The sequence below is a fragment of the Eretmochelys imbricata genome, chromosome 7 (genome assembly GCF_965152235.1).
Source record: "Eretmochelys imbricata isolate rEreImb1 chromosome 7, rEreImb1.hap1, whole genome shotgun sequence".
Classification (NCBI taxonomy): Eukaryota; Metazoa; Chordata; order Testudines; family Cheloniidae; genus Eretmochelys; species Eretmochelys imbricata.
Window position 1 is genome coordinate 1,519,435 of NC_135578.1, and position 26,141 is coordinate 1,545,575.

At 59.9% G+C, this 26,141-nt stretch overlaps 1 protein-coding gene and 1 long non-coding RNA gene across 5 annotated transcripts; one reads left to right on the forward strand and one right to left on the reverse strand.

Moving 5' to 3' along the window:
- Positions 1 to 353: 353 nt before the first annotated feature.
- NDUFAF3 (NADH:ubiquinone oxidoreductase complex assembly factor 3) lies at positions 354 to 25,321 on the reverse strand. 4 transcript variants are annotated; one of them, XM_077822580.1, is made up of 6 exons: positions 25,302 to 25,321; positions 2,894 to 2,983; positions 2,256 to 2,448; positions 1,755 to 1,821; positions 1,202 to 1,302; positions 354 to 600 (listed from the first exon to the last, which is right to left on the reverse strand). In XM_077822580.1, exons 1-6 carry the CDS (start codon positions 25,304 to 25,306, stop codon positions 505 to 507), a joined length of 552 nt encoding a protein of 183 aa, XP_077678706.1. In that variant the 5' UTR covers positions 25,307 to 25,321; the 3' UTR covers positions 354 to 504. The 4 variants fall into 4 exon arrangements, with proteins under 4 accessions (XP_077678706.1, XP_077678707.1, XP_077678708.1 ...); XM_077822581.1 differs by lacking the exon at positions 25,302 to 25,321 and adding an exon at positions 4,841 to 4,896; XM_077822582.1 differs by lacking the exon at positions 25,302 to 25,321 and adding an exon at positions 4,802 to 4,832.
- Positions 10,036 to 18,430, forward strand: LOC144267705 (uncharacterized). Its single transcript, XR_013346650.1, has 2 exons — positions 10,036 to 10,399; positions 14,930 to 18,430. It is a non-coding gene; the product is annotated as an uncharacterized LOC144267705 (long non-coding RNA).
- Positions 25,322 to 26,141: the final 820 nt, after the last annotated feature.

Below are 26,141 nucleotides of genomic sequence, written 5' to 3' on the forward strand. Positions count from 1 at the left end.
GGAACTTCTAGGGCAGGTACCCCTTCAAAACCCAGCTGAGCCACGATCCAGCTGCAGCCTGCTCAGAACCTCTCATGCTAGGCTGCCCAAAAGCAGAGTGGAAGGGGCAGGTCCTAATAAGGCAGCGGGTGGCAAGAGGAGTTTCAGCCCAGCTCAGGGCAGGTCCTGCCACTAGCATTCCTGGGCCCAGGGACAGAGAGGCTTTGAGTCAGGGCTACAGCCTGTTCCAGGAACAGTTCTGCACCAACATGGGGGTAGCTGCCCCTGCAGCCCTTATCTTCTTTTGCATAGTCCCTAGCAGCAAGCCCCCACCTGAGTGAGGGGCCAGGCCCAGCAGTTCAGACAGACACCCATGACCCTGCACAGATGGTCACAGTTTATTCTGAACCATTTTCTCCTTTCTAGTAACAGTTCATGTTCTGTTTCCAGGCCCTGTCCCACCCCAGGTGTGGGTGGCGTTCCCAAGGGCCAGTATCATGTCCTGCCACAGGGGCTCAGCTGCTTCTACTTCAGGGCTCCAACAGCACGGGGGGGAATGAGGGCAGCTGCAGTTGCCCGACCCTCACTTGTCAGGAAGTTGAACGTTGCACAAGCGTTAGGCTGTGAAAGAGAAGGCAGAGGCCCAGAAACCATCAATGACTAATGCACAGCCCTTGGCCATGTGGAACATTTACCTAAGCCCCTGTCTTCCTGGAAGCAGGGGAGAAGAAGCCCACATACCCCCAGGCCTGCCTTTCACCACTAGACACGTGATCATTAGCCCAGGGTCTATGGTGCAGGGAACAGAGTTCCATGCCTGTCAGTGCACCTGAGGGTTCAGCTCATGTTGGCAGGACTGCATCTCAAGCAAATAGCCACCAAGGCACAGATGCCCTGTCCCAGCATGTGCCCAGGCCCACAACCATTGCAGAGCTGTGCGCATGATCACAGGGATGCTGCCATTGCACAGTCCGGCGAAATGATGTGTTAGGGGGCCCAGTAACTAGGTCATGCTTCACACTCCCTGGCGGCCTCCACCCATCTGAGCAAGGGGCCAATGCATAGGGCAGGGCCTGGGGGAGGAGTGGTTACCTTCGCCTCGGAACATGCCCCTTGTTCTGGGCTTCCTGAACAGATATTCTGAGCTGCTGCAGACAGCCCTGAGGTAGGGGCCTGGCAAGTCTGCTCAGCTTCACTCATGTTCCCAGCATGTCCCCCCTACCGTGTCCTGCACCTCCACAGCGATTCCACATTCCCTCATGAACTTCAGGACGTCGGGCTCCAGCCGCTCCACCTTGTCCCCCATGCCCAGCACCAGGATTTCTAGTAGCAAGAGACAAGCCCAGGGGAGAGAGGCTGTGTTAGCCCCATGGCGAAACCCAGCCCTGCCCCTCGCCCGCCCCACATTGTGGTGGGTGCTCAGCACCTACAGCTTCAGCCACAGCACACAACCAGTACAGCCATCCTGGCGCTGGCCAGTCCCTCCCCCAGCCACAGCCCCATCTGTCCATTCAGACTACAGTGGCCACAGCCTTGTAAGACACAGAGTAACCCCAGCCTGGCTGCCCCACTCCCGATACTCATTGCTGGGCAGTGTCTGGGGAAGGGGAAGTTCTGCTTTGGCTCAGACAAGGGCAGGGTAGCAGGACATGTGCCAGCACATGCCATGGGCAGGTCAGAAGTGTGGCTTGGCCAGTGCAGCCCCTGCTCCTGGCTCGCTCTGGGGACCAGCACACCCACCCAGTGCCCGGCTCGTCTCTGCGCCTCCAACCTACCTATTCTCGGCTCCAGCAGCCGGAACAGTACCAGGCTCTCCTCGGTGATGTCCTGGTAAGAGCCAACCTGAAGGAAAGAAAGGACACTCAGAGACAAGACACCTCCCTGTGCACCTCTCCTGCTCACAATGCCACCTGGCTTGGAAGGCAGTCTGTGCCCTGCATGGGGGAGATGCCCCACTGAACCATCACGCCCACACTAGTCCAATAGCAACCTGCCCCTAGAGCTTGCTGCTGCCTTGACTGGGCAGGTTTCAACACACAGCCAGGGAGGTCCAGGTCAAACCACCTGCACACCCCCTTGGGGGCAGGGAAGAGTCAAAGTGACGGACATGTTCCCAACCAGGCCTAGCTCCCTGGGTCTCCCACACACCTACCCCCAGGACTGGACTGGCCACCTGGGCATGGGGAACTCCACTGCCCCAGGCCTGGGAGCTCAACACAGTGGGGAGTTGAAGGCCCAGGCCCTGTGGGGAGGGGGAGGACCCCTGGGGCACTCACATTCCACTGCAGGATGGCACGTGGGATGATGGCGCAGGGCCCCACCACCTTGTCCCCATTGATGGTGAAGCCCCGGCTGCTGTAGCTGTCTATGAACATCATGCTGGAGGATTCCCGCTCCAGCGCCTTCAGCGTTGTCTTCTGGTAAAGCTCGTCATCTGCAGGGGTGAGGCGGTGACCCCGGCGAGGCTGCCTGTCACAGGAAGGCTTGACTGAGACCCACCAGCCAAAAGCCCCAAGACTTCGCTTCCTCACCCGCAGTCCCCCTCGGGCAGAGACCTCCCCCCACTGTGCATGGTGGCTGGCTCCCCTACTGCTGTGAAGGGCCTCATAACCGCAGGGCTGACGAAGGCTCCCAGACAGCCTCTGAGTGGCCAGCTCAAGCCCCACCACGCAGGGACTGAGTGCAGGAGCAGCAGCTGGGCCTGGGTAAGAGGGGCCATGGGCATTACTGGCCAGCTCTGTCTTGCAGCTAGAGCACCGGTCAGCCTGGACCTGGCCTCATTCACCACAGTGGACAGGCTCTGCTAGCTGCTGAGGACGGCCTCTCCCAGGCAGAGGGAGGTCAGGCCTGCGCTGGGCCAAGGGAAATCCAGGGAGACGTGGTGCTGGGCCCCACGGGGCGCTCCCGACCTTACCAGTCCGGGGCTCTCCTGGCAGCTGCCAGCCTCCAGCTAGGAGCTAAGCCCCCGCGGCAGAGCATCCTCACGGAGGCCAGAACCATCCTGCTGCAATGAGAGGGAGAGAGGGGTCAGGGCAGAGCCGCGGGACGCCTGCTCACAGCCCGCCTGGGGCCGCAGCTGGCAACCCCAGCACACGGAGAAACCACCAGCGCCAGCTGTGTGGAGAGCCCTGGGCTGAACCACGGAGCACTGTGGGGGTGGATGGAGGGGCACTGGCGGGAGGAGCCCAGGGCTGGGGTAGCGGGGGCTGTAGGTTGGGAGTGAGGGGCACCGGCCGGGGAGAGCTGGGGGGAGGCTGCGGGTCAGGAGTGAGGGGCACCAGCCGGGGAGAGCTGGGGGGGGGCTGCGGGTCGGGAGTGAGGGGCACCAGCCGGGGAGAGCTGGGGGGGGGGCTGCGGGTCGGGAGTGAGGGGCACCGGCGGGGGGAGCTGGGGGGGGGTCTGCGGGTCGGGAGTGAGGGGCACCGGCGGGGGGGGCTGCGGGTCGTGAGTGAGGGGCACCGGCCGGGGGGAGCGGGGGGCGGGCTGTGGGTCGGGAGTGAGGGGCACCGGCGGGGGGAGCGGGGGGGGGGCTGCGGGTCGGGAGTGAGGGGCACCAGCCAGGGGGAGCGGGGGGGGGGGCTGCGGGTCAGGAGTGAGGGGCACCGGCAGGGGGAGCTGGGGGGGGTCTGCGGGTCGGGAGTGAGGGGCACCGGCCGGGGGGAGCGGGGGGGACTGCGGGTCGGGAGTGAGGGGCACCGGCGGGGGGGGCTGCGAGGGAGGCTGCGGGTCGTGAGTGAGGGGCACCGGCCGGAGGGAGCGGGGGGCGGGCTGCGGGTCGGGAGTGAGGGGCACCGGCGGGGGGAGCGGGGGGCGGGCTGCGGGTCGGGAGTGAGGGGCACCGGCGGGGGGAGCGGGGGGGGCTGCGGGTCGGAAGTGAGGGGCACCGGCGGGGGGGGCTGCGGGGGAGGCTGCGGGTCGGGAGTGAGGGGCACCGGCGGGGGGAGCTGGGGGGGGCTGCGGGTCGGGAGTGAGGGGCACCGGCGGGGGGAGCTGGGGGGGGCTGCGGGTCGGGAGTGAGGGGCACCGGCGGGGGGGGCTGCGGGGAAGGCTGCGGGTCGGGAGTGAGGGGCACCGGCGGGGGGGGCTGGGGGGGGCTGCGGGTCGGGAGTGAGGGGCACCGGCGGGGGGAGCTGGGGGGGGCTGCGGGTCGTGAGTGAGGGGCACCGGCCGGGGGGAGCGGGGGGGGCTGCGGGTCGGAAGTGAGGGGCACCGGCGGGGGGGGGGGCTGCGGGTCGGGAGGGAGGGGCACCGGCGGGGGGAGCGGGGGGGGGCTGCGGGTCGGGAGGGAGGGGCAGCGGCGGGGGGAGCGGGGGGGGGGCTGCGGGTCGGGAGGGAGGGGCAGCGGCGGGGGGAGCGGGGGGGGGCTGCGGGTCGGGAGGGAGGGGCAGCGGCGGGGGGAGCGGGGGGGGCTGCGGGTCGGGAGTGAGGGGCAGCGGCGGGGGGAGCTGGGGGGGGCTGCGGGTCGGGAGTGAGGGGCAGCGGCGGGGGGAGCGGGGGGGGGGCTGCGGGTCGGGAGGGAGGGGCACCGGCGGGGGGAGCGGGGGGGGGCTGCGGGTCGGGAGGGAGGGGCACCGGCGGGGGGGGGCTGCGGGTCGGGAGGGAGGGGCACCGGCGGGGGGAGCGGGGGGGGGCTGCGGGTCGGGAGGGAGGGGCACCGGCGGGGGGGGGCTGCGGGTCGGGAGGGAGGGGCACCGGCGGGGGGAGCGGGGGGGGGGCTGCGGGTCGGGAGGGAGGGGCACCGGCGGGGGGGGGCTGCGGGTCGGGAGGGAGGGGCACCGGCGGGGGGAGCGGGGGGGGGCTGCGGGTCGGGAGGGAGGGGCACCGGCGGGGGAGAGGCCCCAGCTGCACGAGCCCCGCTTACGCGGCCTGCAGACGCTGCCGAGGAGCAGCGCGGCGGGAAGAGCGGCCGGCCGGGCCCTGCCGCCGCTCGCGCTGCTGCCCCCTGCTGCCCGGCGCTGGGAGCTCCCCGCTGGGCTCGGGAGCGCTTGGTGCTGCCCAGGGTCTGCCGGCCCCTGCGCCCCACTGCTCCGTGCCGGCCCCCACCCCAAGCCCCACTGCTCCGCGCCAGCCCCACCTGCCCCCAGCCCCACTGCTCCGTGCCGGCCCCCACCCCGAGCCCCACTGCTCCGCGCCAGCCCCACCTGCCCCCAGCCCCACTGCTCCGTGCCGGCCCCACCTGCCCCCAGCCCCACTGCTCCGTGCCGGCCCCACCTGCCCCCAGCCCCACTGCTCCGCGCCAGCCCCACCTGCCCCCAGCCCCACTGCTCCGTGCCGGCCCCCACCCCGAGCCCCACTGCTCTGTTCCAGGCACCCCACTACCACTCTGCACATTCTCCCAGTCCCTTCATGGTGTGCTGGGGCGTGGGACCCCTATGCACTGGGGGGCTGTGGTGCTCCCCAAGCCCAGGCCAGGGTTGCTGTGGCATGGTCAGGCCCCTGCAGCCAAACGGCAGCATCAGGGCTGCTCAGACATGGGGCCTGCAGCCTTCCCTGCAAGCCCCCCAGGTGTCTGCTTGGCCAGAGTAGAGGAGGAGCCTGGAGTGGATTTCACTAGTCCCCCTACCCCGGGACCTGGCACTGCTTCCCCCACACCTGAGCCCTCACTAGGGTGGGGCTGAGCCAAGTGCCAGGGCTGCTGGAAAGCACCTGCCCCTGGGGACCAGGGGGCTTTTCCCAGGTGTCAATTAATGGACAATGAGTCTCTCAGCCTCAGCAGAGCAGAGCCGGCTTGTCCCCTCCCAGGGCGGTGCTGGCAGATGGTTGCACAGATCACTTCCAAGCTGGCCTCGCAGTTGTCAGAGGGGAGATGGGCTGGGGGCTCAACGTTGGCCCCTGGCTAGTGCCCCACCTGAGGGATGGTCAACTGAAGAGAGCCCTGGCACAGAGCATCACGGGTAAAGACAGCCAAAGCAGCTTTGGAGGAGGGCTGAGTGCTAGCCGGGACCTCTTGCACTGGAGAAGTGGGCTTTGCTGGCCCAGCTCCTGACCTCAGAGACACTGCATGGGTGGGGCAGGCCCAGGACTTCTGCAGATTAGGTCACAGCTCCAGGAGCCGAGCTCCAAAAGGCAGGGGCCTTGCAGACAGTGCAGCCAGGCTCTGCTCGCTGGGACTCACTGGGATGGCGACAGAACTCCAGGACATTCCAAAACCAAAACTGGTTCCAAAGCCAGGCCAGTTTGCTCAATGACACCAATGCTGCCTTAGCACAGGGGCAGAGTTCGCCCTGATCACAGGCTGAACACGCTCCTTACTGAGGACAAAGAAAGGCTAATGGGGCCTGGCTGCAAACTGTTCTCTGGAAAGCCAACCTCCTCTCCTTACTGCACTACACACCTGCAAGCCTGTACAAGTCCCCGCGGCTTCTCGCAAACAGGCCTGCACTGCCTGACTGCAGCATGGGCGCCCGTTAGCACTCAGCTGGAGGAGGGCATCACGTTGGCTGAAACACGATGTCCAGAAGGGTGCCCTGGGGTGTGGGTTTTGCGGGTGCTCAGCACAAGGCCCTGTGGGCTGTGGCTAGGCAGGCAGGATGTCCTTGTGGCTAAAACGCTCTGGGTTCAATGCTGTGCTCTGGCCCAGATTCTCTGTGCCTCACAGACACCCCCACCCCTCCAGAAGCAGCAAAGATATTTTCCCCTGCCTCCTGGGGACTGAGGGGCATCACCTGGGCTCTGTGGGGACAAAGAGGGGATTACAATTACCTCCATTACTCCCCTCCTCCCCCCAAGATGTCTGCAAGGGGCTTGCACTGGATCCAAGTAGCCTAGGGCTGCTTTGGGAAAGCAGGAAAGTAGCTGTGGGTGAAGCTGGGGGCAGACCCCCTCCCCACCAAACACCTGCAAGCTGGACCTGAGCCACTGCAGAAACCCAAGCCAGCTAATCCGCTTGGATTTCGGGCTCAGGTTTCCCTGCTTGTCCCTGTAAAACAGCAGCAGGGCTGGGCTGGGTCAGGTCCCATATGCCAGTTTCCGTCCCTCTCTGCCTGTCAGTGTTATTCAAGACGCCTCCCCTGACTTGTGCGGCTACACCCTGCCAGGGCGGAACCGCCTCTCCCAATGCCACAAGTTGCAATTAGCCAGCCCTGAAAGCTCAGCACAACTGGGGGCTCCGCACACCAGCTGCTTTCCCTGGCACCGTACACAAGCGGGCTCGGGGTATAGTTATTTCTAGGACTTTCCATGGCCCCATTGCTGGGGTAGCCTCCCAAAGGACATTTCTGCAAGTTCCTTGTGAGGCATGCAGTTCTCCCCCCATGTTACACAGAGGAGACCTGAGGGGCTGCACTATGAAGGGACCAGCACAAGGTTGCACAGGAAGCCTGGGGCAGAACTGGGGACTGAACGCAGACTTTGGGGGTCCCAGGCCAGTGCCCTAAATACAAGGATGCCCTCCTCTGACTCAGGCTTTGGCAGTGGTGCTGTCCCATTCTCCCCCTTCCCCTCGTTCCTCAGTGTTACACAGGGATGGATCCCCTGCATGGTGCAGGCCACCGAGCCTCACCCACCCCCTCCAGGGATCAACCCCAGCCTCTGGCTGAGTCACTGACATCCTCAAATCCAGATTTAAAACCTTCCAGTGAGAATCCACCGTTGACACGAACTCAAAACAGCCAGTGCCCTGTGCCCCATGCTGCCGGGGAAGGCGAAACTCCCCCAGGGTCTCTGCCAAGCTCACCCAGGGGAAAGTTCCTTCCTGACCCCAGACCTGGCGATTGGTTAGACCCTGAGCACATGGGCAAGACCCAGCAGCCAGCCACCTGGGAGAGAACTGTCTGCAGTAACCCAGAGCCCTCCCCAGCTCGTGTCCCATCTCCGGGCATTGGGATATTTCCTGCTAGCAGTTGCAGAGCGGCTCCCTGCCATCGTAGGCAGCCCCATCACACCATGCCCCTCCAGACACTTCTCAAGCTCAGGCTCGAAGCCAGTTAGGTTTTCTGCCCCCACTGCGCCCCTCGGGGGCTGCTCCAGAACGTCACTCCTCTGATAGCTAGAAACCCTCTCCTAATTTCCAGTAGAGACTTTCGCTCAACTGCAATAACTCCTCTCCCTGCCTGGTGTTATCCCTCGCATGGATTTCTGGACAGCGAGCAGCTCTCCCCTCACCTGTGTTTGGTCAGGCTAAACAAGCTGAGATTCCCCTCTCATAAGGCAGGTTTTCCATTCCTCAGTTCATCCTAGTGGTCCTTCTCTGCACCCATTCCAGCTAGAAATCATCTTTTGTAAACACGGGAGACCAGAACTGCACCTAGCATTCCAGATGAGGTCTCCCCTGTGCCTTGTACAAGGTATTAACACTTCCCTGTCTCTGCTGGAAATACCTCACCTAGGACTGCATTAGCCTTTTTCATGGGTGCATCCCACTGGTGGCTCCTAGTTGTGGACAAGAATGGGAGCGAAGCCAGCCCAGAGCATTCAGACAGCAGGAGTGGAGTGGACCACTGTGTCAGGTTCAGTGTAGAAGTCCCCCTAGATCCGTGTTCCCTGCTGACTCACCCTCCCGCCATCTCCACGTCTCCAGCCCAGCCTATGGCTCACTTTGCCTCTTGGGAACAAAGGCTCCTGATGGCCACATACACAGTACATGCACACTTCAGCTTCCCGACTGGCTAGGTAAGTGGGGCCCTGGCAGCTGCAAGAACGACCCAACCTCAAACCCTGAAGGCCCAGCGACTTGGTGACAGTGACCCTGGCCCACCGGACCCGGCAGCACGGGGGGGGGGGGGGGGAGCTCTTGGGAAGGCACTTGGCGAGAGCATGGTTGTAGGTTACCATGCGACCCTTGATCATGGATCTCAGCAGTCCCATGGCAGAGTCTATCCCCCCAGGGGGTGGGGAGGCCGACATGGGAAGAGGCTTTCAGCTATGTGCAGAATCGTGGCAGCACAAATACTTGGCAATGGCCATGGTGGGGGTTAAAGGAACATAGAATATCAGGGTTGGAAGGGAACTCAGGAGGTCATCTAGTCCAACCCCCTGCTCAAAGCAGGACCGATCCCAACTAAATCATCCCAGCCAGGGCTTTGTCAAGCCTGACCTTAAAAACCTCTAAGGAAGGCGATTCCACCATCTCCCTAGGTAAAGCATTCCAGTGCTTCACCACCCTCCTAGTGAAATAGTTTTTCCTAATATCCAACCTAAACTTCACCCACTGCAACTTGAGACCATTCCTCTTCGTTCTGTCATCAGCTACCACTGAGAACAGTCTAGATCCATCCTCTTTGGAACCCCCTTTCAGGTAGTTGAAAGCAGTTATCAAATCCCCCCTCATTCTTCTCTTCCGCAGACTAAACAATCCCAGCTCCCTCAGCCTCTCCTCATAAGTCATGTGTTCCAGCCCCCAAATAATTTTTGTTGCCCTCCACTGGATGCTTTCCCATTTTTCCACATCCTTCTTGTCTCAGCCCAGCTCCATTCCCAGACTGGACATAGGTTTTAGACTGGGTGTAACTCAGCTTGGCTCTGTTATCACCCAAGCTGAATGGTGCTGAGGCCAGCTGAAGGGCTGGGGAGACAGGCCCATGTGCTCCCTGGCCCACCCCAGCTGAGCTCCCAGCAAGGGGGCAGTGGGATCACAACCTTCAGTTCATTTGGTTTGTAAACATCTGCGGCAGATGGAAATCCCCAGCCCTGGTCCTGGCTCAGGACCCAAAGCCTGGCACCTGACACAACTGTGCCAAAGCCACGGAAAGAGACACTGCCGCCAACAGCCCCTGCATGTGCCCTGAGGCAATGGCCAGGCACTGCAGAAAGGGTTGGGCTCTGTGCGAGGGGCAGGCACGGCCAGGGATGACCAGCCCCCAGCACAGACAGCAGGAGGGAGGCAGAGCGAGGGGCTGCCCTTCCCTGCCCTTGGGGGAGCCCGAGCCTGCACCCGGCCTCGGCAGGCAGCACAGGGCGAACAGGGCAGAGTAATAGCAAAAGTGAAACTGCTGCTGCTTGAAAAGGGGAAGTGTGTGTGTGTGGGGCGGGGGGGCTAGTCCATGATTGGCTGCCCTGGGCTTCCCGAGAGGGACTCGCCTTGGGCGTCTCTGCATAAAGCAGCCAGAGCTGGAGGGGCAGCCTGGCAAGCAGGGACAGGCACCGGCTGGAGAGGGAGGGAAGGAGCCCGCCTCCCCCCCCAGCCCTGCCTCTGCCTCTGGGCAGCCTGGGGCCACCCAAGCGGACTCCACGCTCAGCTGGCAGCCCTGGCTGCAGGCCTGCCCTGCCCTGCCCTGCCCTGCCAGGCTGCCTCCTGCCCCGCTGGGCTGCCTCCGGCCCCATGCAGCATTCTGTGGGGGGCTGGGGCGCAGCGGGGGAGCCTGGTGCCCAGAGGACCCCGCGCAGCCTCCAGTCCTACCCGGGGGGCTGGGGAAAGCTCCCGAACCTGGCACAGGCTGAGGACGGCTGCACAGGACAACACTCCCGCCCTCAGGACTGGCAGGTGAGAGGAGGGAGCTGGTGCCCTGGCTGGGAGAGCTGCACTTGACTGGCACAGCCGGGGGCTGGCATTTGACCCCTGACCCTGTCCAGCCACTTGCTGCGGTGCAGGTTTGAATCCCGCCCTGAGGATTTCCTATTTGCTCCCTGTGCCCCGGGGGTGTTCAGGGCTCCTGACTGAGCAACCGACTGAGGGGTGGAGGAGCCGGACGCATCCCAAGTGCCCCTGGGCTGGCCCTGCCATGTGTCTGGGGGCAGGAGGAAGCTGTCAGCACCACAGCTGGGGTGTGGCCCATGGCGGGGAGCCCGGGCAAAATGGCGGAAATGAATCGGAGCGAGGAGCACGCAGGCTGCCCACCTACCTGTGCCCAGGTTGGGAAGCCAGTGCCCCCGGGCAAGGGGACGGGAGGGCTTTGATTAACCTGCTACCCTGGCTCCCTGCACTGTGACCTGGTGCTCGGGGTCAGAGTGCTGCACAGGGTTTGGCCTGGCCACGAGTCCGACCCTGGGGCCTCCCCTCCAACAGAAGTGTGTTTGCCTAGGCCAGGGCCCGGTGACAGGTTAATCCAGCCCCGGACACGGCAACCCCTCTAAAACCTTCTTGTGACCCACCGCTTGGGATACACGGAGCTAGGGAGACACCACTAGCTTAGTCACTCCTCCCTTGGGCTGGAATTCCCCTGGGGAAGGTTCCCAGCCTAGCCCCACTTCTGACCCTTGGAACTGAGAGAGGGACCTGCTGAACACTTTACCAACGCAGGCACTTGCAGGGCTTAATTTGTGCCAGCTCAGAGCCCCGGCACCTCCAGGCCGGGCAGCTCAGAGCCCCGGCACCTCCAGGCCGGGCAGCTCAGAGCCCCGGCACCTCTGTGCCTGGCGCGTCCGTTACGAAAGTAAAAAAACTGCTTGAGCCCCAGCACCCCGCTAAGCGCTGGACACTTGTCTTTGTCGGGCATGCCCTGCTGAGACAGGCCAGAACTGGAGTAGCCAGCAGCTCCCCACCGTTCCCCCCATTGGGAGAGGGTGGGGCTAGAGTAGCCGGGAGCTTCCCGCATGGCTGGCACTCCTGCCCCCCCCCCACAGTGCCCCCTGCTGGGAGAGTCTGGGACCAGAGTAGCCAGGCTCTCCCCCAAGCTCTCCTGCCCCCATCCCGCCCACACCGTGAGCACCCTTGCAGCTAGTGCTGTGAACTTGTGCATGCTGCCACGCCGTGCGCTTTCCTCTGTCGCTGCAAGCTGCAGCTAGCTCACATGAAAAGTGTGTCAAAGCTACTGTTGCTGGTCTGGATTCCCCTCTGCCCCACACACCACTGACTCTCCAGTTCCTGTTTCCCATCTCCTCAGCTCCCCACAAGCATTTCCTCCTTGCAGTTGCTCTGCCTGCCAAGAGCGCTCAGCCCCACCGTGGGGAAAGGCCCAGCCAGCAGAGAGCAGGGAGGGGGCTTCGAAGGCAGGTGACAGAGAGAGAACGCACAGCGGAGGGGACTGGCTTGAGGGGGCAAGGTTGCCTGACCCTGTTGCACTGGGGCAGGCAGAGATGGGGCCCAGGTTACAGTGATGGTGTCTTAGTTATACAGCACTCCAGAGTTGCAAATAGGTGGCAGAGCCCCTGCTCCAAAGAGCCTGCAGCCGGACTGATGCCATTGGGGGATTAGATAGGGAGCGGTGTATGTGTGTTTAGCTGCCTCCCCATGTCCCACCTGTCCCACACACCCACCGTCCCTGGCCCAGTGTTCCTGCTGGGGGGGGGGGGTTACAGGGAAGGGTCCTGGGAGGATCCAGTGACAGATGAATAACAATTAGGTATTTGCAATTTGACCCTCTGCGCTTTTCAGCCTGGCTGCACTGGGCTGGGGACGGGTGGCCCAAGCTGTAGGTACTTCAGCAGTGGGCCAGGGCACAACGCAGACCAAGGAGACAGGCTGCCTCGCTTCACCTAGCCGGGCAGGCCCTCCCCAGACCTTAGGGGCCAGGCAGCGCCAGCTTGTCAGGGGAGGGGGGTTTGCAGAGAAGCTCCACTAAGGAGGCAGCTTCTCTGTCTGGTGAGTGCCACCTGAGCAGGACTGGGAGTGGTGCCCTCTCCTGGCAGGGCTGAGGGAGTCCTGGGACACAGCAGGAAGCCAGGCAAGGACTGGTCTGTGCCGGAAGAGAAGCAGGACTGGGGGGGTGCAATCTGGGCAGATGTGGCTCCTCAGTGCCTGTCTGCCCCGCCCCACTGAGCTTGCTAACATTTGCACTAGAGCCTGCCGTCCCAGTGCCTGTGAGGGGGAAGGGGAGCGGGCAGCGCCAGGGGGCCTGGAGAGAGCTGAGGGGGAGGAGGGTGCAAAGAAGCGGGGGCACGGTGGCAGTGGGTGCTGGCAGAGAGAATCTTGGGGTGTCTCTCCCTAGGTATTTGCACCATGCCCACATCTCCAGCCAACACTGTCACCCAAGTAATAACCCATGATTAGCATGGCCCCCAGCCACTCCGGGCAGAACCCACTGTCCTCCCCTGCATCCTTCACCCCAGCCACAGCGCCCAAGGACTGCGGGAGGGGATCCTGCTGGAACTGGCTCCATGGCACTCCGGGCTCCTGCTGACAGTGCTGCTGGTAGTGTACGTCCCAGGGCAGTTCTCACCCCCGACGCACTGGGATTGGCACTAGCATTGCCCATTGAAACCACGCTCCTGTCACTAAACCTAGGGGACTCACCACTGACATCGAGCCGCATGGAGGCCAGCCAGTGTTCACAGGCCCGACTGTTCACAGGCCCTGAGGCTCGGACTCAGGCCCCTGGCATTCCACAGCCCCTGTCAGCGCCAACCCAGGCCTCCCACGACCACTCAGAGGCAGCGCCGGAGCCTTCGGGGTGGCACAGACGGTCCAGGGCAGAGCCGACTCCAAGCGCCATCTTTCCCAGAGCCAAGCCCTATCTTGTGCCAGCTTGTGGCTGTGACTCACTGCTGAGGAGTCCGGGCACTGGTCACAGCTGACTTTGTGCCCCTTTTCAGAGCCTGCCCTGGAATTACCCTGGGCACGTGGGGGAGGGGGAGCAACTTCACTTCCTGCGCCTCCCTCCATGTGCAGCAGGGGACTCCCCCAGAGACCCGACTGAGGGCACAACCAGCTGGCTCCCCTTACTGAGTGGAGGGCCAGTGGCCTGCAGGCCAGAGCAGCATGTGGTCATCAGGGCTGGTCACACCTTGCTAGCGACGGATTGTGAAACATTCAGAGAGGCGCAGAAGAGAAGAGATGCCAGGTCAGGAATTCCTCTGGGCTCGTCACCCCCCTTTCCCTTTAACCCCCCTCACAGACCCTCCTTCTACCAGCGCTGGTGCTGCTCCCTGGGGCTGGCTGTGTGCTCAGCAACCGGCAGCTGAACCCTGACTCCCGCTGCCCAGCTCAAACTGGCAGCCCTGGCTGCGTCTCCCCGCCCTGTGTGAGCCAGCCAGCCTGTGTGAGGTGCTGAGCACCCCTGGGCCCCCTCCCTCGCCATCAGCAGGAGCCACAGGTGCCTAAGCGAGGATGAAAGGACTGGGGGTGGGGATGGGGGGGCTGTCTCGGGTTTCCAGGCATTAAACAAGCCTCTCCTACAATGCCAGATGCTCCTTCCTTAGGAAAGGGCTGGACCACCCAACCAACCTCCAGGTGAGCTCTTTGTTCTCTGCTGTCTAGCTTTGCAGCTTCAGCCATTCTGTTCAGAGCCCCTCCTGTTGGGAGCAGGGCCAGGCCAGCAGCGCCGGTACCAGCCTCTTCTTGCCACCAACACACTGACTCCCCCACCAGAACCTCTTCCAGCACTGCACTGGCTGGCCTCTGCCCCATAGCCAGTGATTCTGCCCTGTTCTTTGTGGAGCCTCCTGCAGGGAGTGGAGCTGCTGCAAGATCCCTCTCCCCCCATTACAATTGTATCCCTACAGCTCCTTCCCTACGCCAATCCCTTACAAACCATGCATGTGCTCACAGAGATTACTATACCCACCATCAGAATGCAGCTCCCTCTGGGGTGGAGCACAGAAACTCTCTAACAGCACCCAGCACCAGCTTAGCAGGGGGGAGTGAAGAAGAATCCCTTATCGAACAGAAAGGGCAAAAGGAATTTAGCAGAACGTAATTACCCACATGCTGCTTTGGCCAGGACACACGCCAGGCGATCTTTAATAACCCTGCATGGCCAGGCCCTTGGGCAGGTCTTACTGGAAAGAGGACACCTCCAGCAGTCCATGCCCCATAGGATCATGGTCACACACTGGGCTCACTAATGACTCCAAGGGATGAGCACCACTTTACATCACCACTTATTGCCACTCCCTGGATTTCTAAAACCCAGCGACTGACCCTGCGCAGAGAAGCTTAGCTTCTGAAGTCGCAGCAGATCACAGCTCCAGCAGTGAGTAGGGCGGCTCCGTTCCTCGGCCCCTCGGCTGGGATCAGAGGCTTCTCTGCTCCATGTACACAGTTTCTATGGCTAGTTTGCATGACGGTGATAGGTCTGCAGCATTAACTAACCATGCTCATGAGGCCTTGATTCTGGAGGAGTTCCTCTTCCTACAGTGATCTGCTGCGGGCTTGTAGACCCTGGGAAGAGGCTGCTCGGTGAGTTCAAGACAGTCTCAACGCTCCCTCATGTGGGTCCCGCTGTTGGCAGCTGTGGTAAGTGATCGTCCGCTCCTTGGTGTATCCCACGGACGGTTTGACTGTTTGCAGTGCTGTCGTAGCCGTGCTATTTTACATGGTGTTAGCCTGTTGCTCTACACCCACCCCAGGAATCTGAAGATGGACTTTTCTGCTGGGCCTGGTTCCTGGGGATTGTTGCACCAGATACCCACCTGCCCACTCGATAGCGTGACAGCGGGCAACGGAATCCCAAAAGCAGCTGTCTTCCTCTGAGCATCCCAGCTGCGGTTGGATTTCGTTACCTGCTCTCCTGCCCGGGCATCTGTCAGCCCATCCTGCACTGGGGCAACCTCACACCAAGGGCTCATAGCATCATATGCATTTTCAAGCTCTCTGCCAAGCCCCCGAGACACTGCTCCAAGGAACATTACTGACAGGTAGGTACTGACAGATAGCAAGTGTGAAAAATCGGGATGGGGATGGGGGGGTAATAGGAGCCTATATAAGAAAAAGCCCCAAATATCAGGACTGTCCCTATAAAATCGGGACATCTGGTCATGCTACTGGTAGGCACTGGGTCTTCCTGGGTTACAGAATGCAAGTCTCTTCCTTGTAATAATGGTTTGTTCTAATGGACTAGAAGTAACTCCTTCCCTTCACAGCCTCTGCAGGACTTTCTCGGAGCAAAGGGACCTTGGATGGTTTGCTGCTCTCTGTGTACTCCACAAGAGTCAGGCCAGTCTCAGGTAGTTACACAGACAGCTATTTGGCTGCTTTAAACAACGGGCCAAGAGTTGGTGGGATAGAGGCATAGTGGTGACAGGAACACAGACCACACAAGTTCCTGTAGTGAGTTAGGGTGAGAGCAACGGGACGCACCAACACAGGGAGTGAGGCCTATGGCTTTACACAGTAACCTCTTGGATTGAGGGGAATTTGGTTCTTTCCGTCTTGCAACAAAAATCTCTGCACAGACAACTGGGGCCAACTGCTCAGGAGTGGGAGAGCTGGAATAGCAGGGGCTGCAGACCAGGGCTACGAGGCGGCGGCCCTGCCGGTCTGTGGGCTGGTATTGCTTCACAGCAGTAGAATGAGGGAGACTGGAATACCCCAGGTGGTGGGAGTCAGGCGTTTTAAACTCTGCTCTTTCACATGCCCAGGCTCCTTCTTGCTGTGGGGCCCCTGCGGCTCTGGGCAGCCACTCCCATGAATGAGCACAGCAAGGGCTGCCACTGTGGCTGCATGCCTTGTGCTGGGGAAGCAGAGACTCTCTGCAGGCGGGAGAAACAGGAAGTGAAGGCAGGGCCTGAACAAGCGAAAGAGAAACCTCCAGTCCCACCCAACGGTTACTGTAACAGGTGCTTGGCTGCAGACCGGTCTACCAGCCAGGGAGCATCAAACAAAGCCAAGAGACCCCAGTCCTGGGGAGGAGGGGACGGACAGACAGGCTGGCACTCAGCACTTTGCTGGGTAAAGTGGCCGGTTCCCCACCCTGAACTGGGACCTGCAGAGGACTCCACACAGGGCACACGCCCACCAAGGCACTGTGTTGCCTTGCCACTGTACTCGAAAGCCCCACCTCAAAGGACATGTGGTTTTGGGACCTACTGCAGCAGCCGTGCTGGGTGGGGCAAAGTGGGCACCCCACAAACTGAACCTAGTTGCAGTTCAAAGGCAGGTCCCAGATTGCATCTGGGCTTGCATGTGCAGGGGAGAGGCACAATACGTCTCCCCACCCAGCAGGGCTCCCTTTGACATGAGTGAGGTCTGGTTCAATCAGGGAGGAGCTGGCCCCCAAACTCTGGCCCTGCTTCCTCACTGCAGGCACTGAACCAGCTGAGCAGCAGGAGGCTGAGTCCACAGGGCTCTCCTGCAGTCTCGTGCTCTAGCTATCTAAAGATAGCTGTGCATTTCCTGGGGGAAAACCACCAGAAGAGTCTCTGCAGAAGCGGCAGCCACCAGCTGCCGGCCACAATGTGGATGTGGCCACCTGCAGCAGGCCAGAGAGGACCCCAGCAGGAGGCTGAAGTCACAAGACACATGCACGTGCTTCCTGCTGCTGTGAGTGTAACTCAGGCTGGAGGGAGGAGGGCTCTTCCCCAGCTCTGCGCCACAGGCTGGGCCTTGCACGCACTAGTGCTCAGAAAAGTGATGCAGCAGGAGGGATCCAACCAGCCCAGCACTGGGAGATAGAGAACTCCTGGGCAGAGCCACAGGGGGATGTGGATGGGAAAAGCCCAGGGTCGTGTCTACAAGGACCTTCCCGTTATCTACTGGAGAACGGACTGGCCTTGCCTGCTAGTGGGTGACTGCACTGTCTGTAGCAGCTCCTCTGTGCAGGTGGTGCACAGGTGCAAGTAACGTGGCACACCCCGAGGTCCCAAATCATGGGATGCCACAGGGCACAACTGGGCACAGGTGAGTCCAGACTCTGGAGAGCAAGCCCACAGTGCCTCTCCCCTGAGACATGGCATCAGCCTTGGGCAGGAGGGACACACCCAGAGCCAATTCCTCTTCCCCTAGCAGGAGGCTCCCTCCAGCCCGGGATGGAGAGTTTGGGCAGCACTTCACGATCCTGCTGCCCTTTCGGTTTCAAAGCTGCCTGACCTCAGTCCCCAGATGCCCAAGGAAAGAGCTGAGGGCAGACGAAATGTTCCTAGACAGCCACTGAAGGGAAGGAGGTGCTCACAGGCACCCAGCGGGCTGGATCCAGGTTTGGGCTGGAAGCAGCAGTAGTCAAGAGGAGCGGGAAACTAAGGCAAGGGAAGACCAGTGAGGACCTGAAGCTCCAACCAGAGCCTCTAAGCTAGTGCCATGAGCAGGGCAGCAGTGAGATACAGCAGGCAAGTCCACGGCAGCAATCTGGCATGCAGGGAGCAGCGCAGCTGAGGGGATAGCACAGAACACGTTTGCCTGAGATTCCTCGTCCCTTCTAAACGGGGCTGGTGGGGGGCGCTCACACGTTTGCCTGAGATTCCTCGTCCCTTCTAAATGGGGCTGGTGGGGGGCGCTCTCTGCTCTCCAGGCGTAGGAACCAGGGTGACACTGGAGCCAGCCGGGACAGTGGGGGGCAGCATGGTCTTCCATGGAGAAGCAGCCACGTGGGTGATCTGAGCTGGAACATGACAGACTCTAGCGACCCTGCCACCATCCAGCCGCTGGAGAGAAACTGCTTTGGAATGACACGATCACTCCCGCTGAGCGAGCAGCCAGAGAGCCATCGGGAATGTCGTGTCCGTCCAAAGCTCTTTCGGCACCTCCTGGAGGAAGACTGAGTGCCGTTAGCCCAGCATGCGATCCAGAGGATCCCACCCTGCCTGAATGTAGCTCTGTGACTGAAGGCAGACTGCTTTCCCACTGACTCCCTCTCCTGGTCTGTGGCCTTCAGTCCACGTGTGCCTGCCTCTGGAAGAGCTCTCAATACAATGTGCAAAATGACTTGATACGTGGCTCATCATTTTCCCCAGCCAGCGTTACCTAGCGGGCAGAGGAGGCTGGGAGTAAGGACTCCTAGATTTGGTCTAGCAGTTGAACAGGGGATGTGGGCTCTATTCCAGCCCTGCCACTACTTTGTCTGGGCCTTCGTTTTGCTGCCTGTCCCATGGAGATGATACACCCCTCCCAGCCTCCAACAGGGCCGTCAGTCTTCACTACTGACCCCCCGGAAGGGCCTGGATCCAGGCTGTGTTGGCCTGTTTTCCTAGTGCCCCCCTCGCTTTGCTGTCTCAGCTGGAAGTGCCCAGTCTGGTTCCGAGTCAGTTCCCAAGTCCATGACAGCTCGCATGCCCTCCCCACATACTGCGTCATGGGAAAGTGAGCAGATCCGTGCACTGGGGGAGACCCTCAGGAGGTCCTGATCACCACACCCCAACAGCTCCAAGCCTCCTGCTGAGCCATGTGCCGCCAGCACCCTGACTCCCAATAATGCCTCGTCTCCTTTGTCTGCCCTACCGAGTCCCCTGAAGCTGGGCTGCTTGCTGGGCTGGAGTGGTTCCTCCCTGCCTGCGCTGCAGCCACTATGCGTTGGTACCCACAGAGTCAGGACAGAGCCAGCCCTCCTGAGGCAACCCCTGCCTGGCCTCCCAGCTGGCCAGGGGACAGCTGCTCCTGCGCACTCCCCAGGGCAGGGGAGCAGCCAAAGCAGGGTACTTTTGCTGGTGGACTTTGCTCCCTCCGCACTGAGCTCACAGCACTGTGCACCCACCAGAGCATCTCACCCAGGGGAAGCAACGATGGAAGCCCCAGTGCAGATGTTGTGCTGGAGTTTTCACCACTGAGATGTTTAACCCTGCTCAGAGCAAGCCCAGACCACACAGTGGTTAGCACAGCGCCTCATCTGTACTAGAGCCTGAGCGTTGCCACTGCAAGGGTGGAAAATGTGCAGATCCAGCCTCTTGCCTTGTGATCGCTCTCTCCTGCCTCTCCTCTCTTCTCAGGTTGGACACGGCTGGGCCCGCAGGCTGGAGAGCCCAGCAGAGCTAGGCAGGAGCAGGGGAACACCCTGAGGCACACAGGTCTCTTCCTGTCACTGCAGACAGTCAGTAGTTGGTCTGGCGTGAGCAGGAATTCTCAGATCACCTCTTGGCTGTGAGTGGTGGAGCAGAGAGCAGTGCACCTTTGCTGCATGTCAAGCAAGGGAAGACGACATGGAGGGGACAGAGAGGTCTCTCCCATCTCTAACCGGTCTGTGGCTACAGGGGGATCCAGCATGGCCCAACCCCCAGGGCTGGCTACTGGCCAGACATGCTGTCTGACTGCAGAGCCCTCTTGGTGCTAGCCCTCCAGTGAACACCCCTTCATTCACATTTCTTGTTACTCACAAACCCAATGCGATCAGCTCTCCCTCATACTGCCCATGGGAAGCTGCGCTCCAAGGTGGGATCTTCCCTCCTTTTGCCCCACGTGCCCTCCATGGCTTACTGACCTTTGAGCATGGGTTTGGCCTAGCGTTAGCTTAGATGCCCTTTGAGGCAGGGAGCTCATCCTTCCACCCACCTGGTAGCACCAGGCCCACTGAGAGCACTATACACCTAACAACAGTATCTCCAGAGCAAACATGGAGCCCCAAAAGGGGACTGTCCAACATATCAAGGGGAGCCAGACTGCCAGCTCTCATAACAAGCAGCACTCACCAGGGCTGGGAAAGCAGGGCAGACCCCCAGGCCTCAGCACACACTCTGTAGCTACCATCTGGGGGGATATGATAGAGGTCTGTAACATCATGAATGGTTTGGAGACAGTGAATAGGGAAGAGTTATTTACCCCTTCATATAACACAAGAACCAGGGGTCACCGATGAAATTGACAGGCAGCAGATTTAAACCAAACACAAGGCAGTACTTCTTCACACAACACACAGTCACCCTGTGGAACTCATTGCCAGGAGATGCTGTGAAGGCCAAAGTATAACTGGGTTCAAAAACTAATTAAATAAGTTCAAGGTAGATAGGTCAAGCCATGGCTATTAGCCAAGATACAACCCCACACTCTGGATGTGCCTAAGCCTCTGATTGCCAGATGTTGGGACTAGAAAACAGGGGATGGCTCACTTGATGATTGCCTGTTCTCTTGATTCTCATTGAAGCACCTGGCACTGGCTGCTGGCAGCAGACAGGATACTGGGCTAGATGGACCTTTGTTCTGACCCAGCATGGCCATTCATATGTTCTGTGGCCCAGCGAATCTCCCCAAGTTTCTGCTGGGAAATATCCTGTTTGTGCATCAGCTACATGTCACCTAAGGAAAGAGAGCTCAATGGCACTTTGGGCACCCATATCAATGCCAACCACCAGTGCCATAGTGGCAGGAGAGACCAGGATGCAGGGAGAATGTGACAAAGAAGGCTAAGCTGACAGGCTTCAAATCCCCTTGGCCTGCCTCTAGATCCTGCTGCTGGAGGTCCTTGATTTGCTTTGGGCCTCTAGGCACTACTGTACCGCACAGCAGTCAGTCTGCTGTGGAGAAGAGTCGGACTAAGTGCAGCAGCTGTGGTCAATTCCAGCTTGGGTCGCGAAATCCCCCCTTCCTAAATTCCCATCTCATCTCCGCTGGGTTCTGCTGGTTTTCTGCAGTTTGCAAAAATACCAAGCTACTGCACAACAAACAGCATAGGGCCTAATAACGGTGACCCACCTTGGTGAAAAGAAAAGGAGTACTTGTGTCACCTTAGAGACTAACCAATTTATTTGAGCATGAGCTTTCGTGAGCGAAGTGAGCTGTAGCTCACGAAAGCTCATGCTCAAATAAACCACCTTGGTGAAGCACTTTGAGATCTATAGATTAAACAGCTACCAAAGTGCTAGGCATATTAACAATTGTTACAGGCAGCAGAGGACTAAGAGTTTTATTCCCTCTAGGACAGGGCAATATATGTCTTTCTTTGTCTAAAGATCCTCCACTGGGAAGCAATGGATAAAGTTCCTAGATAGTGACCCTTCTGCCCCCACGGGGCCTGCTCTGCCCACAGACTGTTAGCCCACAGGGAAGAGACATGGGGAGGAGGAGAATGAGGTAGGGGAAAGAAGTGGAAGAGGGGTAGAGGTTTTTTACCAACAAAAGCTTATGCCCAAATAAATCTGTTAGTCTTTAAGGTGCCACTGGACTCCCTGTTGTTTTTTTGGGGTAGGTGAGTGGCTCTAGTGGTTCCAATTTCTTTGGAAGCCACCTGTTGAGCAAATTCAGCCACTGACCATGGCCTTCAGTTGTGGGCTTCAACTGGCCTGAATTTTGGGCTGCCCAAGTTCCATCCCAGGACTGAATGAGTTCTGCTGAACAGGAATTGGGAGGTCAGACTAGCTGCTCACAATGCTCTAAGGCCTTCAGTTCTGTGACTATAAACAGGCCTTTGAAATGATGCCAGGAGGAACGTAGCGGTGTAGATCTAATGGAGAGTCTGACACACATTCTGATAGTTGTCTATCTCCTTTCCTGTCGTGCCTGATTAACGAGATGTGCTGGCTCTCCCCGAGCAGCCTCCCTCTCCTCACCAGTACTCTCTGTGAGTTATTGCCCCCACCCATGAGAACAGGCCAGTGTAGAATATTAGTGATCTCAGAGAAGGGAACAGGCTTGTGAGTGTGTGGAAGGAGCTGGAGCAGGTTTCTCTTTGCAGACAAACTCCTTTATGGCTGAGAAAGAAATAGACCTAATGGAGTTTCAGTAATGGGTTTACTTGGCCAGCACATGGTCATGTCCTTCAGTGGGTCAAAGGCCCAAGCTGCAGAAGCCCACGCTCAGATTTGTCAGGGTCACAACAGCTGTGTCTGTCCCCATAGCAGATGCTAGCAGGTTCCTCTTAGGTCAGCAACTTCAGCACCTGTTCAGTCACATTCAAGCCACCTACCTTCGCCCAAAAGTTAGACATACTATCAAGTTCCAGATTTCAACATGCAGCATATTTCCCACCTATATTGCCACTAACCTCCGAGAGCCTGCTCCTGCGAGGTGCCAAATGTCCCGAACTCCCAACGACTTCAGGGCAGTTATTTGGTCTGTAAAAATGCTCAGCATCCTTTTGGGCGCCATAAATAATACATTAACCAGAAAAAAGCCCATTTCCTGGCCCCTGTGTTGCACAGGCTGATTGCATTCCTCTCACCTGGACAAGGAAGCTGATTAGCCCCTTTCACTTTTGTTTCTGATCAGTTTCAAATTGTTTAATTTTCTGAGTTGTGAACACCACAAAATCCAAACAAATAACTGTCTGTTCTAGAGTCTACGAAATCTGTGACGAAAACATTTCAGCTGGTCTTTGGTGTCCTGGCATCTTCCTTTAACAAAACCTGCATGTGAGGCTTTTAAGGACTGATGACAATGAATGGATAGGATCCGACCAAATCAGACAGGGTAGACTTCAAGTGTGGCTGCTGCACCTTAGAACCCAACTATTGATAGTCCATTCGGTCAAGAGCAAGAAATGAAACAGACCTAACCCTGAACAACTGAGGTCTGTACAGGACAGTGTCTCCACATTCAGCAATCTGAGCTCAGTAACATTACAGCTCTGTCAAGGCGGGGAGGGGACACCAACATTCATGACATATCTGAAGGGAGCAGCACAGTCCCTCTCAGTAAGAGCCTGGTCTTCATGTCTTAATCCGTCAGCTCCTCAGAGAGACACACTGCCTGCGTGATGCTAATTCCAAGCGTTGTGTGTGTCCCCTAAGTGGAAAGAACACCGGGGCTATGAAAGGAGCCCCAACCCTCGGGGGACTGTGCTCCACAATCTCAGGCAGTACAAGCCCCGGCCTATTGTGGAAGAGCTGGCATCTTTTCAGTATTCCCATCCCCACATGTTCAAACAGCAGAAGCAGATTCCAACACATCACAAGATGGTTTTGAAAATCATATGGTTTTAACAAATGGGGCTTTTAATCTGCACACTGGATTCTGAGCCTTTAGGTGCAAATTGCCTGCACTCAAATTGTGGGCAGGGCCGGATTAACCTTTTGTGGGCCCGGCACCAAAGTTATTTGTGGGCCCCTATGAGGGCAATGGAGCCTGGTGCAGGGAGGTTGGTCCCTGGAGCTAGGGGGTAGCTAGGGGAAATGGGGTATGGCATGGTGGGGGTGACCCCCTTCATCCAGCCCAGTGCGAGGGCACTGTTTCACAAACCGGCAGAAGCTGGCCTGCTCAGCCCTGTGCTGCCAGCGTGCCCCTTCCCCTCGGGGGCAGGCCCACGCCATGCCACACAGCCCCGCTGCCCAACACCCCCCGACTCTCTATACCCAGTGCCCCCCAGACCCACTATGCCCAGTGCCACTCCCTACCGACCTTCCCACCACAAATGCACAATGCCCTGTGCACCACTATCCCTGCCCAGCGCTTCCCCACCCACAGCCCCACCACAACGGCCCAGCACTCCACACAGAACCCCCACTCCCTAGCACCTCAAACACAGATCTCCCCCACCCGCCACTGCCCAGTGTCCTTCTCCACAGCCCCACCACAAGTACACAGTGACCCATACAGACCCCCCCTCACTGCTCAGTGCCCCCCCCAACAGACCCTCCCACTGCCTAGAACTCCAAAACACACAAACCTCCCACCTGCCCAGCACCACCCTACAGCTCCCCCCAGACACACTCCTCCACGCCCTGTGGAGCCAGTGCAGAGCAGGGATTCCCCCCTCCCAGCACAATGCTAGGGAGCAGGATAGCTGAAGCTTGGGAGTACAGAACAGCCCCGTCCCACAGGACCTCACCCAGCCCTGCCCACCTGGCGCTGGTGCCCAGGTGAAGGTGACTTCCCCAGCCTGCGGGTTCTGCAGTGTGGCAGGGAGAGGTAGGTCCCGCCCCCAGGAGCCCGAAGCGGACAGTCAACCATCCCAGAGCGGCAGAGCCTAAGGGCTCCTCTCTATGAGGGGGGCGGGGGAGAGAGACCCAGCCTGTGAGAGGGGGCCCAGGGCTGGGGGAGAGGAGCCAACAGCGCAGGGCGCAGTGCAAGTGGAATGGGCCAGGCTGGGTCCCCTTTTGAGCATGGGCTTGGCGCCATGGTAAACCTGGTACTGATTGCGTGACAGCATTTCACATTCAAAATTCACACACACACACAAATACAGGCTTCCTATTGGCTGCTTGGAGGGGTTTCCATGTGCACTCTTCTGAGCCTGGGGAGAGGGACCAGCTAGGCTATTCTGCCCCTCTCCATCCCCCTCTCTTATCACTAGCCTGTCTCCTCTTCCCCAGTACGCTGGCCCTACGTTTTCCCCCTTTCCCTTCGCAGTACCCTGCCCTACATCTTCCTTCTACCCCTCATTCTCTGGCTTCTCCCCACATTTCACTGCAATCCCTCAGCCTCCCTCCTGCACCCCACATCTGATCCACCTGCCCCTCAATCTCTTTCCATGAACCATGGCTCCCCAAAAACACATTTCAGTCTTTCCCGTGCATCCCTATTCCTCTCTCCCCTACTCCCCACATGCCCCTGCACACTTCAATCTCTCTCACAACCCCTGCACCTTCCTGCAGTCTACACTCCCAACTCCTCGGTTTCCTTAGGAGGCCCCTCGCCATGGCATGGTAGCTGCCCAGCTAAAGACATTCTGTCTCCGGTTTAACTGGAAGCAATGAGATGGTGGCCGTGGCCATCTTCCCTTGGGGCAGCCTCACCTCTACATGCAAAGACTATAGGGAAATTGTGGTCATTTCAACTCAGGCCAACTTGGCTTCAACGCTCTTGAAAATTACAGATGGCAACCATTTTGATTGGGGAAAATTCAGGAGTTTGACACTAGCACTCCTAAGATCATGGGCAGCTTAAAAACCCCATCAACTCATGATATTTGGTGACTGTGTTTGAAACAACTCACTGCATGAGTCTCTTTCATGTACGCAACGGTGCCCTCCTCTCCAGCCTTCTCCAGCTCAGTCTGTTCAGCAGCCAGCAGCTGAAATTACTACTGTTTCCCACAGCTCGGCTGCTGTGCCCTTGAGTCCCACTGCAGGCTCCCTGCCTGTGCATGAAGATCAAGTTCACAGTCCTCATCTGAGGCTCTGCTTTGCCCTCAGCCCGTCCCCTCCCATAGCACTGAGGTTGTCTCACCGAGACCTTCCCCCCACCATGTGCCCTCCCTCTCCCCCTGCAGACCCATGTCCTTGGGGGTCCTTCCCCTCGCTCAGCCCCCTCCCCAGGCTGTCTGACACTCCACCCTTGGCACAGGAGCAGGCCGGCTCTGTTGGGCACCGCTCACCCTGCGCCCCAGCCAGTTTGGCAGGTGGGTATCGGGCGACCAGGACACTGGGAGGGCTGGGAGCCAGCACTGAGGGGTGGGGTGGGGTGGGGTGGGCACCAGGCCAGTGCTGGTGGGGGGATGGGCACAAAGCCAGTGCTGGGGTTGGGAAGGGCACCAGGCCAGCGCTGGTGGGGGTTGGGAGATCGGCATTAGGCCAGTGCTGGGGGTGGGAAGGGTGCCAGGCCAGCGCTCGTGGGGGTGGGAGGATGGGCACTAAGCCAGTGCTGGGGGTGGGAAGAGCGCCAGGCTAGCGTGGGTGGGGGTGGGAGGGAGGATGGGCACTAGGCCAGTGCCGGAGGATGGGAAGGGCACTAAGCCAGTGCCGGGGGTGGGAAGGACGCCAGGCCAGCGTTCGTGGGGGTGGGGGGATGGGCACCAGGCCAGGGCTGGGGGTGGGAAGGGCGCCAGGCCAGGGCT

Bases quoted from the DNA above. Each gene is read 5' to 3' on its own strand.
- NDUFAF3 (XM_077822580.1), bottom strand. The intron at 1,822-2,255 runs GTGAGTGCCCCA...TCTTTCCTTCAG, and splicing joins GTGCCATCCTGCAGTGGAAT to GTTGGCTCTTACCAGGACAT. The intron at 601-1,201 runs GTAGGGGGGACA...TCTCTTTCACAG, and splicing joins CTGTGGAGGTGCAGGACACG to CCTAACGCTTGTGCAACGTT.